A 21,558-nucleotide genomic window follows, 5' to 3' on the forward strand; every position below is an offset into this window, starting at 1 on the left:
ACGTGCAGACTCCGCACAGTCAGTGACCCTAGCCGGGAATCGAACCTGGTACTCTGGAGCGGTGAAGAAACAGTGCTAACCACTGTGCTACCGTGCTGCCGTAAAGTCATAATGTCTGACCTGGCAATCAAGGCTCGTCTGGGATTTTTTTTTTCTTATAAATTTAGCGTACCCAATTCATTTTTTCCAATTAAGGGGCAATTTAGCATGGCCAATCTACCTAGCCTGCACACCTTTGGATTGTGGGAGCGAAACCCACGCAAACACGGGGAGAATGTGCAAACTCCACACGGACAGTGACCCAGAGCCGGGATCGAACCTGGGACCTCGGCGCCGTGAGGCAACAGGGCTAACCCACTGCGCCACCGTGCTGCCCTCTCGTCTGGGATTTGAACCCGAGACCTCTCGCATGCTCATTGACTGAAATACCCCAAGCGAAAACCATGCCCCAAGACCAACGAGTCACCTGCAAAGTGAAAATTCACCCCTACGTTCTATTAGGCTTGCCAACTGCGATTTAAGTGTAGTCCTGGAGGTTTCATCACATGACTAGCCCCATGTTCTAACCATTAGTCAGCCATCACATCCATCCCTGTGATGTACCACCATGCTCCACCAATTGGAAAACAAAAAGACTAATTTTCCATTTGGATGATATATGACTGTCACCAAGCAGCCTTCCCTCGCCCCCACCCCTTTTTCAATATTTTAAAACCTGTTAAAGAGAAATGTTCAAAGAGAATGAAGAGAAGAAATATTTTTAATATCCCTATGATCTTTCTCCAGCATTGACACAGCAATGTTCTGAAGGCTGATTTTTAATTACTTGAGTCCCCAGGCCAATCCTGGGGACAGCCCTCCGTTCCATTGATTTCAAATATAAAGCTACTCCACGGGCAGTGACTTATGTCATGAGAATGGCACTTTAAGAAATGTTTGGCTGCTCATATTACTGCAGTGATGTCAGAGTGTGGATGGAGCTGGGCTGTCTGTCAGCTTTTTACTTTCGTTTTAGGCTGTTTGCTGCAGGTGTGTTTTAGTTTCGATTTCAGTGTTGGAGCTGAAGCCAGACAAAGCAGATGTACTGCTGTTCTCTCTGCCATGAAAAGACTATCTCTTGGTCATTTGGTGATTTCAGAATTATAAATGTTCTCAATAATGAATGTAAACCTAATGTGCGTCTATTAAAAGGTGTTTCTTTTGTCTTCTGGATGTTGTTTGGGAAGTTATTAAGGATTACTTAATGTTGTATTCTTTGGGGGTTGTATTTGAATTGATGGTTGCTAAGATGTTCACTGTATGTTTTAAAAAGATTAACTTGAGTTCATAGAATAAACATTGTTTTAAATTAAAAGTACTGTAAAGCTCTGTTTGCACCATACCTGTAGAGTGGACCATGTGCTCCCCGTAACCACAATCTATTAAAAGTCGTGGGTCAGGTGAACTCCATGATACACTTTGGGGTTCTCTAAACCCTGGCTTGTTTCCAGCGCGTTATTTGAGAATTCATTTCAAATAATGGAAAGCCTGTCTCCTTTGTATGCAAATGCCGGCAAATGTTGCTGCGGTATAACCAACAGCAGCAGCATCTATGTGGGATTCTTAATAGAGAAGAAAGATTTCCCCGAGATGGGACAGAAACGGTTTGAATGCTGATGTGATGCAAAGGGGGGGTGGGGAGAACCTTGGAGCTTTCTACCGATTCTAACTGCAGATGTATTTTATTGTATTTAGTTTAGAAAGGATGAAGATTGGCAATCTGCCCCACCCCACCTTGTAAGTCTGATAAAGTTAGCATCATGTGACAGGAAATCTGCTCGCACTCCTCCAGGGTTCCCTGTGCAGAAGTTCAGTGGAAGCCCTATTTGCACGCAAACTGGGTTTCCTCTCTGACGCTGGCCAAGTAAAAGCTGATGGGGCTGGAGCAGGTCCCAGGGATTTCCTTGGCTCTGAGCTTTGGACACCTTTCGCTCTTCTCCCAATTGGGTAGAAAATCATTACCATACAATATCTTAAGAAAAGCTTTCCTTTGAAGATCTCAATGTAACCTGGATTTAAAGGGAGAAATGTCAGACAGGAACACGTGTTCTTCCTGTGTGACCATTGACCATGTCCTTTTTCAGTGTGGAGTTTCAATGCTGTAGAGATAATGCTGATATCCTCAGTGGGGTTAAGGCCGTAAGGTTTTTTCTTTTCCCTGTAACCTGGCACCCGGCCTGCATTGTAATGGACATGATTTGGCAGCATACCGTAACTTTCCAAAAATTGGCAGTGGGTTGAGAGCTTTGGAGCAGATATGTGTGCTGGAAATGCCGGTGTGCGTTTTGATACAGGTCGTTGAAAGCAGTTCAGAGAGGGGTCCCAGAATTTTCCTTGGACTCCCACCTCTGCTCTGACCTCGAACATTTCACGATGATCAGCAGCATCTCATCTTCACCATGACGAACTCTGAAAACACACTATGGTCAGTAATAGGGCAGCAGATTTGCCATTATTCCATTCAAGGGCAAAGTAGTATCATCAACTATTTCTACCAATTGAAATATTTTACATCAGGGTAAACATGTTCCAAAATCAGTCTAATGTAGGCTGGAATTCTCTGGCTTTTGGGATTCTCTTTTCCCGCCAGCAGTGCACATCTGTCAGGGGGTTTCCCGGCGGCGTGGGGTGGCTTCAATGGGAAATCCCATTGACGAGCAGAGGAATGGAGACTCCCACTGCAAGCAAATGGCGCGCGCCGCTGAGAAACATGCAGCTGGGTTATTGGGGAATTCCGCCAGCAATCATTTTTTAAATATAAATTTAGAGTATCCAATTTTTTTTTCCAATTAAGGGGCAATTTACCGTGGCCAATCCACCTAACGTGCACATCTTTTGGGTTGTGGGGGTGAAACCCACGCAGACACGGGGAGAATGTGCAAACTCCACACGGACGGTGACCCAGGGCCGGGATTCGAACCCGGGTCCTCAGCACCGCAGTTCCAGTACTAACCACGGCGCCACCGTTCTGCCCTACCGCCTGCAATCTTAAACGAATTGTCTACCTTTTATTTACCCAATGACTGTTTTGCCGAAATGAACAAGAAAATGTTTGGTAACAAAAGCAAAATATGGGCAGCACGGTGGCTCAGTGGTTAGTGCTGCTGCCTCACGGCGCCGAGGTCCCAGGTTCGATCCCGGCTCTGGGTCACTGTCCGTGTGGAGTTTGCACATTCTTCCCGTGTTTGCGTGGGTTTCACCCCCACAACTCAAAAGATGTGCATAGGTTAATTGGCCACGCTAAATTGCCCCTTAATTGGATAATCTAAAAAAAAATATAAAAGCAAAATACTGTGGTTGCTGGAAATCTGAAATAAAATCAGAAAATGCTGCAAAGACTCAGCAGGTCTGGCTGCATCTGTGGAGAGCGCAGCAGAGCTAACATTTGCAGTTCGTATGGTGCTCTGAAGAAGAGTCATACAGACTCGAAACACTAACATGTTTCTTTGTCCACAGATGTTGCCAGACTTGGTGAGTCTTTCCAGTATTTTCGGTTTTAATCTTGGTAATAGTCTGATATCTGAGTGCCGGTGCAGATGCAGTACCATTTGTGGTCCAAGTTACTGCTGGTATGCTAAATATAATGAGGTGCTTCCCGCATCATTCATTGTTATTGTGAGGTGCAACGTTTGGTGGTGCTGATCTAGCTTATAGCATTAGTAAGTTTTAAGTTCATTCGAAGGGAAGTAATGCTGAAAATAACTGCAGTGTTGTGAGCCTGGGTGGGGTAATTTGGTTTATTCTCGAGTTTGCCGAGTCAAGGATGCCACAGTTGCCCAGGCAACAATGCACGGTGTGAACATTCACTGACACACAAGATTTGTGCACTAAATCTTATGGTCCCCACTAAGATGATGATGTAAGTGAGTTTTGGTTAAGGAGTTAATTTGCACAAATTGGTTTCCTAGCTTTGACTGATGTTTATATAGTAGAGAAATATATTTACAGAAAAGAATCCTGTTTATTTGGCTCTTCCTGCCTTCCTCATGGTATTGATTCTTTGCAACTCCTGCTTTCCCCTCTTAATTGACCATTTTTCACATGTTGGGTCTTTCTAGTGAGAGCTGGAATGCTATTTGGCTGTAGGGACCATCATCTAGAAGCAACCTTGTCCTGACCCATTGCTGATGCATGAACTTTTCTAACAAAGGTCATTTTCAGCAATCAAAGCAAGATCCCGCGGTAATTATAAGATCATCAGATGGTTGCAGATGAGGAAAGTCATTCTGTTCATCTTGATTCACCCATTCCAGAGAAACCTGAATCTCGTTGTAGCATCCACATGTAATTGAATGAAAGCCAGAGCTTCCTGTCACTCCTATTCCAGCCAGAGGTGGAACAATGGTCAGCACTGCCTCACAGCACCAGGGACCTGGGTTTGATTTCGGTCTTGGGTGGCTGTCTGTGTGGAGTTTGCATGTTCCCTCCGTGTCTGCATGGGTTTCCTCCGGGTGTTCCGGTTTCTTCCCATCGTCAAAAGATGCGCAGGTTAGGTGGATTGGCCATTGTTATGGGGATAGGGTGGGGGTGTGGGCCTAGGTAGTGTGCTCTTTCAGACGGTAGGAGCAGAATCAATGGACCGAATGGCTTCCTTCTGCACTGTAGGGATTCTATGGATTGAAGCTTGCTCTACGTATGTATGTGTGTGTGTGTGTGTGTGTGTGTGTGTGTGAGAGAGAGAGAAATTAATAAGTATCCTCCAATTTGAAGCCGTGCTTCTTGTTCTACCAGTTGTTTCAAGTCAAACCCCAGGTAAACGTTTTTAAATTAAGGGGCAATTTAGTGTGGCCAATACACCTACACTGCATATCTTTGGGTTATGGGGGTGAGACCCATGCAAACACAGGGAGAATGTACAAACTCCACCCGGGGCCGGGATCAAACCCGGGTCCTCAGTGCTGTGAGGCAGCAGTGCTAACCATTGCGCCGCCTAAACCCCAGGTTAACTTTAAAAAAATCACTTTACCAATCCTGCATTCATCTCCGATCACCAATACATACATATGTAGTAACATAGCAGTTACTACAGAGAAACAGGCCATTCAGCCCGACCACATCTTTATTGGTGTCTACCCTTTACACAAGTAAATGGTCCCAACCATATCTACTCACCGTCTTTCCATATCCCTTCAGTCCAGTTTTCTTCTCCCCTCCCCCCCCACTCTCCCTTCCCCCCCATCTAATCTCATATTAACATAGAAATAGTCTCTGACTCAATCACTAAATCTGGAAGTGAAAACCATAGCCCCTCAACTCTGTCAAGATATTAATCTGCCCCTGACTTAAAACTTTACGCACTTTTATTATATTGCAAAATAATTTGCATTGTTTTGCAATAGAAGACCCACAATTTTCAAATTTATCTTCCATGTTTGTATTTCCACATACTGAGCAGCTTCCGAGTAAAAATCTTTGTACGCACTCTGCAGTCCCAGCATCCTTCATGTATTACTTTGATACTATCTGCAAATTGTGGCAGCACGTCCTCTCGGCCTGTATTCAAATCATTGATACACAGAGGGGGTAGAGGTTACCTTCAGATGCTGCTTTCGAAGTCAACTTTGGAAATTAGTCCCTTGGCTCTTTGCAATTTATGGTGATGTCCCTTTATTTTTTTATAAATACATTTAAAGTGCCCAATTCTTTTATTCCAATTAAGAGGCAATTTAGCATGGCCAATCCACGTCCCAGCACATCTCTGGGTTGTTGGGGTGAGACCCACGCAGACGCGGGGAGAACGTACAAACTCCAGATTATTCCTTTAAGGGCAACACAGCAGGGTAAGGGTCACCTGGCTTGGGGGACCAATGGGACACAGAGTGGGTAATCATCCCAGGGGTAGAGTCCTCTTAGGAAGGAGACTTGTAAGGATCCAGGTACAACCATGTGGCTGCTGTTTTCTTATTAATAAACTCTTTTTTTGTACTCACAAATGAAGTCTGTGAAAGTGCATCATTACTGATGCGGCCATCAATTCACTCGAAGACACGTGGAGAAGTAAACCGTGGTTTTAATCATCTTAGAACTGAGCCTGCCTTTGACCGGTACAACACTGAAGGCGGTCCCACAGGTCAGCAGCTCTTATACTTCCTGTAAAGGGGGTGGAGCCATGGGCGGAGCCCATACATGCCCCAACATATCCCCTGTGGGTGAAGCCACAAAATGGCCCATAGGTAGAGCCCACAGGGTTAATAACATAACATAGTGCACTGGTGAATTATCAGTAATTATACATTCACCACAATTACACAACCCTTTCACCACTGACATGTCTCCTTTGTTCCTTGGCGACTAGAATCAATCTGACTAGAACACTAATTGCCCCCCCCCCCCCCACCCCCCCCACTAACCCTGGGATTAAGTATTTCCCTCCACCCTTCTACCACTAGCCTGATTATTCTCCACTCTACTTCTGAGGGCAGGGACTCAGGTTGGAACATGTTGGCAATCTCCTGCAACTCACCCATTCTTCAGCTGGCAATCCCATCTATTGCGTTGCTGAAAGGGGAGGTGCGTTGGTGAAAGGGGAGGGTGTGGGGTGGTGGGTGGGGGGGGGGCGGGGGGCGGGGAATTGCATGACAGACCATATCCACTATTGATGTGCACACTTTGCAGTAGAGCACAGTAAGAAGTTTTACAACACCAGGTTAAAGTCCAACAGGTTTGTTTCGATGTCACTAGCTTTCGGAGCGCCGCTCCTTCCTCAGGTGAATGAAGAGGTATAGAGGTATATTGCAGTAGAGGGCAGTGGACGGTGGCTGGAATCCACCCACCCAGGCTGTACACCCCAACTTCGTGCAGACCAGGAATCGAAAATGAAGTTTCTTTTAATCTGTACAAGATAATGAACTTTTTCAAGGTGAGGGGTGGGGGACAAAAAGGCGTCTTGTAATCGTTACAATCATTTTTTAAAATGTATATATGCGTGTGAAAGTTATGGCCAAATATTTCAAAGAAAGGCGAAGCTTGGTTGTTTTCTTGAGCTGAAGTTGCAGATCCAACCACCGGATTAGTGTAAAAATGTGGAGATCAGTAACAAAACTTCATTTCTCATGATGAGTCATAATTAAGATCAGATGATCCATTTGTGCAACACTCTGTTTCACAATACAGCAGTGACTGTAGAACATATTGGATATTTTTATTTCTCAGTGTCACCAAGCACGTTGATGTTGTTTGCAAGGGTGCTCCAACCTGGTGGTGCTTGAGGGTGTCTCGTTTTATTTTGTTTTGGTGTGTGGAGACAAGCGAAACCCCAGTGATAATAAATAGCCCAGTAATCGTGTAACTATTATTAAAGACTATTTATTCAAGTAAAGACAAATACACACAAACAGGACTACTCTGCTCTCTCACAATTAAGATGTATGAATTACTAAACACACGCACAGTTCATATACAACGTACCTCTGGTTCCACAATATATCTACGATAACAGATTTCCCAAACAACATCCAAATTCAATAACCAGCTATGGGTACCACACCATACTCAAATCTCAGAACCATCTTTTTCCTGGCCCAGCAAACGCTGCTGTTATGAAAGTTGGCTCAGAGACATAGATTTTTTTTCTCTTTTTATAAATTTAGAGCACCCAATTAAGTGGCTATTTAGCATGACCATCTTTGGGTTGTGGGGGTGAGACCCACGCAGACACTGGGAGAATGTGCAAACTCCACACTGACACTGCTCTAAGACAAAGATGCATGTTTGCTGTAAATTTGGTCTTCAGGCTCTGTGGCTGGAATCTGCCTGCCTTTTTTCTGAGACTGCTCTCTGGTAACTGCCTCTCCTGCCTTCTCAGGGCTTGGTCAACTGTACCTTTCCTTCTGTGTAATGAACTGTCTGGCCATATAATCTTCCTTGACTATATATTAACATATGTACATCTCATGGACGTCTAAAAACTTATTTCTCCATAAACTGTTCACACTTGATTATTATCTACAATGCTGTTCTAAACTCATTAACGGGAGAGATGCATGCCAATTGAGGCCCTTTGAATACTGTCTACTGTTGGCTCCAGGTGGATTCATGATATTCATAAAATCCCTACAGAAGGAGGCTCCAAAAGAGCACCCTACCTAGGCCCACTCCTCCACCCTACCCCTGTAACCCCAGAACCCCGCCTAATCTTTGGACAATAAGGGACAATTTAGAATGGCCAATCCACCTAAACCTGCACATCTTTGGACTGTGGGAGGAAACCGGAGCACCTGGAGGAAACCCAAACAGACACGGAGAATATGCAAACTTTTTTTCCTTTTTATTAAAATTGAGAGTACCCAATTCCAATTGGGTTGTGGTGGTGGTGGGGGTGGGGGGGGGGGGGGGGGGTGTGAGACCCATGCACACTCGAGGAGAATGTGCAAACTCCACACCGGCAGTGACCCGGGGCTGATTTTGAACCCGGTTTCTCCAGGCCGGGCGGCAGCAGTGCTAACCACTGTGCCACCGTGACTGCTTCGGAGCCAATCCTGCTCCTTTTTGTCAATTCCAAACTCGCTGAATTTGGTGTTTTATCTATGAAAGGATATACTTTCCGTAGAGGAAGTGCAGTTAAGGTTCACCTGACTGATTCCTGGAATGACAGGATTGTTGTTTGGTTAGGTCAGCTGGGCTTCTGAGCACTGGAATTTAGAAGAATGAGAGGTGATCTAATTGAGACATATAAAATCCTGACTGGGCTGGACAGAATAGATGCAGGGATGTTTTATCCTCTGGAAGAAGGAATCATAGTCTTGGGATACAGGGTAGGCCAAATGAGGAGAAACCTCTTCACTCAGAGGGTGATGAACCTGTGAGATTCTCTATTACAGAAGGCTATGGAGGCCAGGCTACTGAAGATATCTGGGAAGGAATAGATTTTTAAAGACATCAAGGGGTATGGGGAGAGTACTGGAGTATGGCAATGATATAAGAGGATCAACCATGATCGTATTGAACAGCCGAGGAGGCTCAGAGGGCAGAAAGACCTACACCTCCTATTTTTTATGTTTCTACGATTCAGCCTCGGGGGGGGGGGGGGAAGGTCACCACAACTGATGCAAATTTTGGTACTCCCCCGGGACTTGTCCTTGAATCCAGAAGTGATGAAGCCTGGTTTAATCCCCCTCAAATCTGGGAACTTGCTTGTGTTTAATGACCGGACACCTCATTTGACAAACTAACCATGAGCTGTGGCTAAGAGAATTGCCATCTCCTTCTAATTATATCATGCAATTCCAGAGGGGTCAAAGAGCCAACAAAACAATTTGCATTTATCCAGTGCCTTTCATGACCTGCGGGTAACCGAAAGCGCGTGATGGCCAGTCTGCGCAGGGCATGAATCCCACGTACAGCAATGTGATCATGATCAGGTGATCTGTTTTAGTGACATGAGTTGAGAAGTAAATACTGGTCAGTATGACGGGGAGAATTCAATTGCTTTCCTCAAAAAAAAAATAATGCTGTGGGATCTTTTTAAACTCACACAAGAGGGCAGCGAAGCCTTGGTTTAAAGTCACAATTCAGAAACAATGCTTCTTTTTAAAAAAAATATATTTATTAAAGTTTTTTAACACAATAACCTCCCCCCCCCCCACCCGTAACAAAAAAAAAAGAGAAATCGCGCAGAGCAAGATATATACACGGCAAAATGATATATTTACACAGCTTTGTACACTGGCCCTCACCCGTACGTACCAGTTTCCCCAACCCTTCATGTTATCTCTTGCTCATCCACCCCTCCCAGGCAGTCCCACCTCTTCCCCCCCCCCCCCCCCCCCCCCCCCCTCCCAGGATGTCCCCCCCCCCACAAGGTTGCTGCTGCTGCTGACTGACCTTCCTCTAACGCTCCGCGAGATAGTCTAGGAACGGTTGCCACCGCCTGTAAAACCCCTGCGCAGACCCTCTCAAGGCGAACTTAATCCTCTCCAACTTTATGAACCCAGCCATATCATTTATCCAGGCCTCCAGGCTGGGGGGCTTCGCCTCCTTCCACATTAGCAAGATCCTTCGCCGGGCTACTAGGGACGCAAAGGCCAGAATGCCGGCCTCTTTCGCCTCCTGCACTCCCGGTTCGTCCACTACTCCAAATATTGCTAGCCCCCAGCTTGGCTTGACCCGGACTTTCACCACTTGAGATATTGCTCCCGCCACGCCTCTCCAGAACCCCTCCAGTGCCGGGCATGACCAAAACATATGGACATGGTTCGCCGGGCTCCGTGAGCACCTTCCACATCTGTCCTCTACCCCAAAGAACCTACTCAACCTCGCCCCGTCAAGTGTGCTCTGTGGACTACCTTAAATTGTATCAGGCTGAGCCTGGCACACGAGGAGGAGGAATTAACCCTACCTAGAGCATCAGCCCACAGACCTTCCTCGATCTCCTCCCCCAGCTCCTCCTCCCATTTACCCTTCAACTCTTCTACCAGCGCTTCCCCCTCTTCTTTCAACTCCTGGTGTACTTCCGACACCTTGCCCTCCCCGACCCATACACCCGAGATCACCCTATCTTGAACTTCTTGTGCCGGGAGCAACGGGAATTCCCTCACCTGTCGCCTCACAAAACCCCTCACCTGCATATATCTAAAAGAAACAATGCTTCTGATATTGTAGCACTCAGTACTGCTCTGAAAGCATCAGCCTGCATTATGTCCTCAAATCTCTGGAGTGGGACTTGAACCCACGACCTCTGACTCAGAGGTAACAGTGCCTTCCGCTGAACTGCCATTAGATTGAATAATTGGAAGTTTGAATAATTGGAAATCTGTGAATAGCTTCTTTGAGCTGTGGTTACTTTTGTCAGTATTTCCTGGGATAGCCAATACAAAGCTTCAGGTCAGCTTATGTCAATCCAAATAAAAGTTCATAACATGGCCGTGTTCCATACGATGCCGAGTTCTCATTCTCCTTCAATTCTCACTTACAAACACAGAATCTATCTGCCGGTCAGATACCACCGATAACTATTTGGTGGAACTGTATAGCTGCTCGAACATTGTAGGAAATAATCCTGCCCCACTGCTTTCTATTGGCAGTGAACTTTGCATGGCCAATTTAACAGGGAATAGAGAAAAGAGATAACCCTTTTAACAACCACACTGCTGGATTAATGGAGGAGAATGTGCAATTGGCAGAAAAATCGGTTTGCATAATGGTGAAGTTAATTACACTTTACAAAATTATTTGCATCATCATTACAAGGAGAAACCCATTGGTACAGTGGTAGCGCCTCTGAGACTCTGCTGTGTTTCAGTGACAGGAAAGCATAGCAGACGATTACCGGCGTCATTTATACAAGACATTTCCCTTGTGTTTTCTGTACTGATAATGATGGTCCATCTTCAGGTTATAAAGCAAATAAGCAGCCAGTTTTATAATCACTCTTCATGCTTATGCTGAACAGTTCTGGGATTTAGGAATAACATGTCAGGGTATGATTGTCTTCAGGGACTTAAAGCTTTGATCACCAAGCAAAGAAGCCAAAATCATTTTGTCTTGCTCCTTTTTAGAATCTTTTGAATGTTAAATGTGTAGTTTTTTTTTAAGGATCCAGAATATTCAAGTACTGTAAATATTGGCGTATAAGTTCATTGTCTCCCAAAATCCTTCCAAAAACGGGGTTGACCTGTACACCAAGTCTAAAAGTGAAACGGCGGCATGGGTGTGGACTGTCGCCACTTTGAAATGTCATCTGTTTCCGATAAAAAGTGTGTGTGTGTCATCCACTCCCACACTTCTTCGCAACACAGTTCATATCACCCACTTTGATCCTTTGCGTCCCATTATAAGGTACCGGGAGCAATAGGGGGGTAGAAAAGTTGATTCTGACTCCTAATACAAGCATAGGATGTTGTGGCCAAAAATGTGTTTGACTTGTATGCTGAGTAAATGCAAAAACACGGGGCAGAATTCTCCTATTCTGGGGCTAGTTTCAGTGGCGGGGTGGGAATGTTCACTGTTCCCTGTCTTGGAAGCTGGCGTCGAAACACGTCAAATCTTCTGGCTCTCGTTAACTATGCAACCAGATGTTTTGAACAGTGGTGGGGCAGGTCTGATTTGATGTGGCCCGCCATCTTACATGGGCACTCAATATCACTGACCCTCTATTGAAGAAAGAAGGTGAACCTCCTGCAAATGAAGGTGGGATTCTCGGAGCACTCAAGAGGCTGGGACATGAACCCCCTGAGAAAGAAGATTTCCAGGAACATTCTGAGGCTGGGACGATGGACTCGCTCTTAATCTGGAATATCTACCTACAGATGCTCCCCTAAACCACTCCTGTGGTGTTCCAGGATCCAGGGTTGCTGGCGGTCTCCATCTTTAGTTCGGGAAACAGCCTTGGGCATTGTTCCGGGAAGTCCCGACATATGCACGCCACATTGTTCCAGATGTGCTTTGCGCCCACGTGTCTTCAGGGCGCCGTCGCAGAGAATTGGAAGTGGGTGGAAGATTCCGATCGGGCTTTCATCTGCATTCCATTAGAGGGATTCAAATCTGCTTCACGCCGACCTCTGGAGGGTTTTCCGATCCACCATGGCAGGCACCAGCGGAATATCCGGTGGAAATTCACGCCAGAGTGAAACCGATATCGGACGCTACTGCTAGAATCTCCTCCTGTGCCCACCATCAAACCCGCCAGTGGGGGCTTGGGAGAATCCTGCCCATGACTTTTGGCCGCGGAAGGATAAGGCTGTTTTCTCAGCTGGGTTTACTTATACAACGCGATTTACAGCTCAAAACCTGTTTCGCTGCCTTGCAGCAGCTAAGCCTGACAATTGATTACAACTGAAGTTGTACGGATGGATTCCTGCGTCAAATGTGGAATTTAAATGAGGAAAAAATGGTCCTTTTGAACAATATTTCACCAGTGCAGCCAATGCACCTAAGCACTTTCCTTTCTGTTGAGCTTACATATCTGCGGAAGTAGTGGATTAGACCTGTCATCCTCTGTTGTGTTAAAAGAGTTTGCAGTGTTAATCTTGTCCATTTTCATTATTTCCGGATATTTTTACCAACAGATATTTGCCGCTTTGGCGTATGCACACTCAGATTTTGTAGGACTTCCCATACTCTCAGTATATAAATATTTAAAACTACTTAACAATTCACCATGATTGCATATCTGTTTGGACTGCAAATATAGTTTGTTTTCTCCCATGTGCCCGCACATTATACATGTTGAGAATATTGAAAATACTTTTTTTTTCATGCACCGTGGATCATAGAGTTTTAAAAAATTTTCATGTATCTTTGGTAACCTGAGGGCCCTCATTATTGAGCATGAGTATCACTGGAGAGTATAAGGTGGAACAAATTTGCTCAGAAATCCATTAGCAATTGATTTATTTTCATTGGTGGGTTGAGGGGTTAGACGGAAATTTTTGCACAGTAACTTTACCTTTCAACTGTATATCAGGATGGCTAGGATTACTCGGGGAGTGGAGGAAAACCAACCCAGGAGCTGAATAGTTGTAGACCTATATTTACGAGTGGAGTTAGCCACTTTTACCCCCTTTTTTAAAAGTAAATCTGGTAGCATGTAGTTTACCAGAAGATTCTAAAAGGAAATGAGGAATTAGAATAGTTAGAATTTTGCGGCACCTATATTAGGCCATTAATACGCCATCATAGCTTAGTGTGTAAAATAAAAGCTCATGGTATCGGGAGGGGAGGGGGGGTAACATATTGGCATGGATTGTATTTTGGTTAGCTAACAGGAAACAGAGTAGGCATGAATGGGTCTTTTCTTGGCTGGGGCCTCATCTTTACAATTTATATAAATGACTTGGATGAAGGGACTGAAGGTATGGTTGCTAAATTTGCTGATGCCGCAAAGGTAGGTAGGAAAGTAAATTGTGAAGAGGACGTAAGGAGACTATGAAGGGACATAGGTAAGTAGGTTAAGTGGGCAAAAGTCTGGCAAAACCGGTGGCATGGTGGTGCCGTGGTTAGCACTGCTGCCTTCACAGCGCTGAGGACCTGGGTTCAATCCTGGCCCCGGGTCACTATCCGTGTGGAGTTTGCACATCCCCCCCCCCCCCCGCCCCCCCCCCCCTCCGTGTCTGCGTTGGTCTCACCCCCACAACCCAAAGATGTGGAGGGTAGGTGGATTGGCCACGCTATATTGCCCCTTTGTTGGGAAAAAAATGAATTGGGTACAATTTAAAAATCTGGCAAATGGATTATAATGTTGGAAATTGTGAAATTCTTCATTTTGGCAGAAAGAATAAAAAAGAAAAATGATCCAAATGGCAAGAGTTTTCAAAGCTCTGAGGTGCAGAGGGATCTGGGTGTCCTTGTGCATGAATCACAAAAGGCTAGTATACAGGTACAGCAAGTAACTAGGAAAGCTAATAGAATGTTATTGTTTATTGTGAGGGGAATTGATTACCAAGGTTATGCTTCAGTAGTACAGGGCATTGGTGAGACCATATCTGGAGTATTGAGGGCAGTATTGGCCTCCTTTTTTTAAGGAAAGATGTAAATGTGTTAGAAGCAGTTCAGAGAAGGTTTACTAGACTCATACCTGGAATGGGCAGGTTGTCTTGTAAGGAAAGGTTGTACAGGTTAAGTTTGTATCCACTAGAATTTAGAAGAGTAAGAGATAACTTGATCAGAACCTCTTCACTGTTTTCTTAAAAGTACATTGCTTAAACATCCATTTCTTAAAGGTACCCTCACATGACAGGAGGATATTTCCTCTTGTTGGAGAATCTAGAACTAGGGATCAGTGTTTTAAAAATAAGGGGTCACCCGCTTAAGACTGAGATGAGAAGAAACGTTTTTCCTCAGAGGGTCTTTGAGTCTCTGGAACTCGCTTTCTGAAAAGGCAGTGGAAATAAAATATTTGAATATTTTTAAGGGTGAGCTAGATGGATTCTTGATTAACAAGGGGGTGAAAGGTTGTCGGGGATAGACGGGAATGTGGAGTTGAGGTTACAATAAGATCAGCCATGATTTTGTTGAACGGCGGAACAGTCTCGTACGGCCAACTGGTCTACTCCTGCTCCTTAATTCATATGGAAATGGCCTACTCCCGAGTGAGCCCGCACTTCATCCCATGTCTTCTTTAGTTTCCCTGTTTTAAAAACAATATATACCTTTCAATTTAATGGCGAACTCCCTGCAAAAGCCTCTTTTTATATGTTCAAGGTTCTAATTTTTTGTCAGAAATCCTGGGCAGGAACATGGAATAAATTTCAATTGCGAGCAGACTCGGTCGAGGGGTTTCTGTTGCTAATTTCAGTGGATCAACACTTGACATTCTTGTGTGAGTTTTCTTTGCCTTCTATTTCAGTAGAGCTCCAAACCTGCTTAAACAATTGCCATGAACTCTGGTGCACGATCAATTGCACAAAGACTAAGGTTGGGTACAACTGTGGCTTTATTGCAGTCAGATGCGTGGCCTCCTGCTGCAGCTGGCGAAATGGCAGCTGAATGGAGGACACGCATATTTATACTCCTACTGGGCAGAGCCAGCTGGCAGGGGCTACCGGCGAACCTGTAGTACAGGTCCTACCTTGCATCCCCTAATACAGGTGTACAGTGTTTCACCACAAACTCCATCTTATGTGCTTAAGGGCTGAACTGAAATGCCCTCCAGTGTAGTTCATGTAACTTTGAATGCCTCACCCACCCGACACCATCTGCATGCACAATGAGTTCCTCCTTGAGATTGTTGCTATGTGCTCGCAACAATTTTCCACAAGTTTTGATCCCTAAGTTAATAAATTCTGTGTTTAACACAGAACCATCTTTCAATTTTAATAAAGGCATGACAAAAGACTTGTTAGTGCTTGTAAGATTTCCGTTCTCAAATCTGCACTCCACTGGGATTTTTCATAAGATTTCTTCCTGTATAAATTGATAGTACTTTTTTTTTGCTGTTTTTTATTATTTCTTCCAGACCTCCAGATTGAACACCATTTCCCAGTTAAGATAGGAAGATCATTCAGTTGCCAGGCATCTGCTAAAGTCTGGTACTATGTCCTTTGAGAAGATGCATCAGAATATCAGTGTCGTGCTCAAAGCTTTTCCTCCTTACTTCACCTGAGAAAGTGTTGACCTGGGCTTGGCACCTCTCCTTCATCTGTTGGACATAGTTGGCATCTCCCCACGTGTAGAATCATTGATGCAAGTCCACATCCTCCCTCTCCCTGGCACAATGCTGCAATTAACCAATCCATCATGCCAATGGGCTAACTTAAATTAGACTTCCTCTGTAAATAATCAGATTGGTGGTCAAGCATTTAGCCAAAACAAATGTTTTATTATTATTTCTTCATTTATGGGATGTGGGCATCTCTTGCTACACGAGCCTTTAGTGTCCATCCCTAGTTGCCCTTGAGAAGGTGGTGGTGAGCTGCCTTCTTGAACCGCTGTAGCCCCTGTGGTGTAGGTACACCCATAGTGCTGTTAGGAGGGGAGGGCGGGGGGGGGGGGGGGGGGGGCGTAGTTTCAGGATTTTGACCCAGAGACAGTGAAGCAACGACAAAAGATTTCCCAATCAGGATGGTGAGTGACTTGGAGGGGAACCTCAAGATAGTGGCGTTCCCATGTACCTGATGCATTTGTCCTTCTAGATGATAGTGGCCGCGAGTTTGGACTTTGGGGAGTTCCTGCAGTGCAGCTTGTGCATGAGACACACGCCTGCCACTGTTTGCCGGTGGTGGAGGGAGTGAATGTTTGTGGAAGGGGTAGCAATTAAATGGGTTGCTTTGTCCTGGGTAGTGTCAAGCTTCTTGAATATTTTTGGAGCTGCACTCGCCATTGGATTCCTAGCTTTTGACTTGCCCTGGTAGCCACAGTATTAATATGGCTAGTCCAGTTCAGTTTCTGATCAATGGTAACCCCCAGGAAGTTGATTGTGAAGGAGTCAGCAATGGTAATGCCAATGAATGTCAAGGGGCAATGGTTACTGCCTCTTCTCTGGTAATGGTCATTGCCTGGCACTTGTGTGGCGTGAAGGTAACTTGCCACTTGTCAGTCCAAGCCTGGATATTGTCCAGATCTTGTTGTATTTGGACACTGACTTCTTCATTATCTGAGGAGTTGTGAATGGTGCTGAACATTGTGCAAACATCCCCACTTCTGACCTTATGATGGAAGGGAGGAGGGCAGCACGGTGGTGCAGTGGTTAGCACTGCAGTCTCACGGCGCCGAGGTCCCAGGTTCGATCCCGGCTCTGGGTCACTGTCCGTGTGGAGTTTGTACATTCTCCCCGTGTTTGCGTGGGTTTCGCTCCCACAGCCCAAAGATCTGCAACGTAGGTGGATTGGACGCGCTAAATTGCCCCTGAATTGGAAAAAATGAATTGGGTACTCTCAATTTATTTTAAAAAATGATGGAAGGGAGATCATTGATGAAGCAGCTGAAGATCGTTGGGCCTAGGACACTATCCTGAGGAACCCCTGCAGTGATATCGTGTGGAGTGAATCGAATTGGCTGAAGACTGACATCTGTGATGCTGGGGACCTCCAGAGGATCCAAGATGGATCATCCATTTGGCATTTCTCGCTGAAGATTGTTGCGAATGGTTCAACCTTTTCTTTTGCTTTGATGTGCTGGGCTCCTCCACCATTGAAGATGGATATATTAGTGTAGCCTTCTCTTCCAGTGAGTTGGTTTATTGTCCACCACCATTCATAACTGGATATGGCAGATCTGTTGGTTGTGAGGTCACTTAGCGTTGTCTATTATGTGCTGCTTATGTTGTTTGGCACACAAGTAATCCAGTTTTGTAGCTTCACCAGGTTGACACTTTATTTTTCGGTATGCCTGGTGCTGCTCCTTGCATGCTCTTCTGCACTCTTTTTTTTTTTAAAACATGGAACGCTTCACGAATTTGCGAGTCATCCTTGCGCAAGGGCCATGCTAATCATTTCTGTATCGTTCCAATTTTTCAAAAAAATATATGTGCTGCCGAAGCGAGCACATGCTCTTCTGTACTCTTGATTGAACCGGGGTTGATCCGGTTTCCTCCGGGTGCTCCGGTTTCCTCCCACAGTCCAAAGATGTGCAGATTGGCCATGCTAAATTGCCCTCAGTGACCAAAAAGTTTCGGAGGGGTTATTGGGTTACAGGGATAGGGTGGAAGTGAGGGTTTAAGTGAGTCGGTGCAGACTCGATGGGCCGAATGACCTCCTTCTGCACTGTATGTTCTATGTTACAGATTGTGGTTGAATACAATTCTGCTGTCGCTGATGGCTCACAGCACCTCATGGATGCCAGTTTTGAGCTGATAGATGTTCAAAATCTATCCCATTTAGCACAATTGTGGTGCTACATAACATGATGGAGGGCATCCTCAATGTGAAGATAGGACTTTGTCTGTACAAGGACTGTGCGGCAGTTACTCCAACCAATACTGTAATGGACAGATGCATCTATGTTTGGCAGATTGGTAAGAATGAGGTCAATTTGTTGTTCCCTCTTGTTGGTTCCCTCATCACTTGCTGCAGTCCCAGTCTAGCTGCTATGTCCTTTAGGACCCAGCCAGCTCGATCTGTGGTGATACTACCGAGCCACACTTGGTGATGGGCATTGAAGTCCCCCCTTAGAGTCCTTCTTCCAAATAGTGTTCAACACGGGAAAATACTAATTGATCAGCGAGGTGGGTGGGTGGAGGAGAAACAACAACGACAGTACATGGTAATCTGTGGGAGGCTACTTTGCCCGTGCGTGACCTGGTGCCATGAGACTTCATGGGGTCTAGAGTCGATATTCAGCACTCTCAGAACAACTCCTTCCCGACTATATACATCTTGTGCCACCGCCTCTGCTGAGTCTGTCTTGCCGGTGAGACAGGACATACCCGCGAATAGTAATGGTCAGGAATGGTAATGGTGGTGTCTGGGACATTATCTGTAAGGTATGATTCTGTGAGTATGACTACATCAGGCTGTTGCTTGACTAGTCTGTGAGACAGCTCTCACAATTTTGGCACAAGTCCCCACATGTTAGTAAGGAGGACTTTGTTGAGTATATAGCCTGGGTTTGCCGTTGTCATTTCCGGTTTCTAGCTCAATGCCCAGTGTTCTGTCTGGTTTCAGGATGCAAAAAACTGAGTAGCAAATCAGGCAAAAATCTGTACACATTGATTCACTTAAAAAAAAATTATATCATGGGATGTGGGTTTGGGTGTAAGGCCAGCATTTGTTACTCATCCCTAATTGCCTTTGGGTCGCTTGCTAGGCTTTTTCAGAGGGCAATTAGGAGTCAATGATATTGCTGTGGGTCTTGACTCACGTGTAGGCCAAATCGGGTAAGGGTGGCAGTTTCCTTCCCTAAAGGACATTAGTGAACTAGATTAATTTCTATGGCAATCTACGATTGTTCCATGGTCACCATTACTGAGGCTAGCTTTCAATTCCAGATTTTATTTGCTGAATTTAAATTCCACCAGTCGTCGTGGCGGGATTTAAATTCATAGAAAATAGGAGTAGGAGGAGAGGCTACTTGGTCCTTCGCGCCTACTCCACCATTCGTTATAATCATAGCTGATCATCCAACTCAATAGCCTAATCCCACCATATCCGTCGATCACCTTTGAGCCACAAGGGTTATAGCCAACTGCTTCTTGAAAACATGAGTTTTGGCCTCAACTACTTTCTGTGGTAGCGAATGATGTCAATGATTTTTTTTTTTCTTTTTATAAATTTAGAGTACCCAATTATTTTTTTTTTCCAATTAAGGAACAATTTAGCATGGCCAAACCACCACCTGCCCACCTTTGGGTTGTGGGGTGAAACCCATGCAGACACAGGGAGAATGTGCAAATGCCGCGTGGACAGTGACGGGGACCGCGATTCGAACCAGGGTCCTCCGTGTTGTAGTCCCAGTGCTAACCACTGTGTCATGTGCTGCCCCATGATGTCAATAATGAGGACCATTGGGTTACTTGGGTCTCTGGATGACCAGCTCAGTGATAATTACCACTATGCCACCACCTCCCCTTGAATTGGTTATTTGTGTCCCTATCTGATGTTAGGAAACCCACTGGGAGCAGATTTACCTAATATGCCCTGTCTCATGTCAGTCACTCGGCTTCCTGGCCTATTGATACCAGGACCACTGGCCCAAATGTTTGGGATAAATATTAACCGGCTTCCAAATCTTTACTTTGAGCAGTGATGTGGCTACTCCTTATTTAATATATCCTTTCTGCTTTATTCTTTCAGATCTACTTCATAATGTTTCAAGAACTTCCCTTCACTGTGAGATTGTAATCCTGACTCCAGGACTGAAGACTGTCTCAGTACCACTACCCTGGGTGATGTGCATGCAGCTCTGATTCAAAGTCTTTGGCACGTTCTTCCTCTCATTAAGCCTAACGAGATTGATTTACTTCATCACACTGACTACCTCCTGAAGCTCAAAGCGGCCTTCACTCCCACAAGTTTGCAGAAAGTCACTTTTATCCTGATTCTGGACAGGTGCGGGAGCCCTTGATCTGAGAATCATGGCTGCTGCAGTCCAACAGTCTGAGCTGGTGTTTGAATTTGCTAGCAACGGAATGGATGATGGACACCAGGTATGTCTCGCATGCCTAATGTACACCTTAATTCACTAGATTTTAAGGCTTATCGCAGAAGGGCCATTTTGGCCAGAGTACTTATTTATTAGGTGAGTTAATTGCAATGGATTATGTTACAATGTAGTTAATTGTCTAAGACTTGTATAAAAAAAAGTTTAGGTGAGTCCAGATTTCAGATAGAATACTGCAGATGCTGCTGAGAGCTTTGGACTGAGTCTGCACTACAGAAGTAAGTGTTGAAGTTATATTTATTATATTGCTTCTGTCCATTACTGATCCTTTAGCAATTGCTTTCATGGCAATGTCGCAAGATTTTAACCAAATTACTTCAATTTTCTTTCATCAGGCCCTGGCTTCCTATCAAGAATTGACAATATGCTAATTTCAACATAAAAGGCCCTGTAATTTAAAAATTATTCACATATTGTAACAAAGTTTCAATGTTCACTTGCCCTCCTCAAGTTACTTTTTAAAAGTGGGCATTCTGGTGTGGAAATCATTCTTTATTATTACAAAACTGATGAAAAACCGACGAACTAGAAAGCGATTAAAACCTACTTTCAATATTCACTGTTGACCTGACTGCAATTTTATCGAAGCTGTTTACAAATGAGCAATAAACCTTGTCAGGGGAGGGTTGCAGAGTGAGTAACTGAGCCTGGAAAAGCGAAAACTATTACCATGGCGATACAGTTAGATAGACTTTTATCCCTCGATAGCTAGTTCCATTTTAAATGGTGATAGTTTTATTGCAGTACAATCCCATTCTGGTTCTAAAGAGTTCAGTAGGATCTGGTGGTGCAGTGCTTGCCGGAGATTGCTTTTTCCTTCCCTCTCTGTGGAGATACTTGTCTCTCTCTGTACATTGTCTCTCCATCTTTAATGGTCCGTCTGTGGTTGTAAATTCACTACGTGGGGAAGCAATGGCACAAGTGTGTGTAGTGAACATTTTAAATATCACAGTTTAAGTATTTTAGTCTCCCTGGTGTCCTTCAACA

The 21,558-nt window shown here is 44.8% G+C and overlaps 1 protein-coding gene, 1 long non-coding RNA gene and 1 pseudogene across 11 annotated transcripts in view; 1 reads left to right on the forward strand and 2 right to left on the reverse strand.

The window, feature by feature from the left end:
- The window catches only part of LOC140420974 (ETS-related transcription factor Elf-1-like), a 371,469-nt gene that overhangs the window by 267,998 nt on the left and 81,913 nt on the right, over positions 1–21,558 (forward strand). For all 7 annotated transcript variants that reach the window (XM_072505189.1, XM_072505195.1, XM_072505193.1 and 4 more), the window contains one exon: positions 20,205–20,557. In XM_072505189.1, the coding sequence (XP_072361290.1) occupies positions 20,486–20,557 (72 nt within the window). In that variant the 5' untranslated portion in view covers positions 20,205–20,485. The remainder of the gene's footprint in view (positions 1–20,204; positions 20,558–21,558) is intronic.
- LOC140420975 (uncharacterized) overlaps positions 1–21,558 on the reverse strand; it is a 55,372-nt gene that overhangs the window by 22,091 nt on the left and 11,723 nt on the right. Inside the window, exon 1 of one of the 4 annotated variants that reach the window (XR_011946646.1) lies at positions 5,970–6,068. The exons of the other annotated variants lie outside the window; for them this stretch is intronic. This is a non-coding gene — a long non-coding RNA (uncharacterized lncRNA). Of the gene's footprint in view, positions 1–5,969; positions 6,069–21,558 lie in introns of those variants that run through there. 4 annotated transcript variants of the gene reach the window in all.
- LOC140422856 (U6 spliceosomal RNA) lies at positions 17,846–17,959 on the reverse strand (annotated as a pseudogene).

Source organism: Scyliorhinus torazame, chromosome 5 (assembly GCF_047496885.1).
Source record: "Scyliorhinus torazame isolate Kashiwa2021f chromosome 5, sScyTor2.1, whole genome shotgun sequence".
Lineage (NCBI taxonomy): Eukaryota > Metazoa > Chordata > Chondrichthyes > Carcharhiniformes > Scyliorhinidae > Scyliorhinus > Scyliorhinus torazame.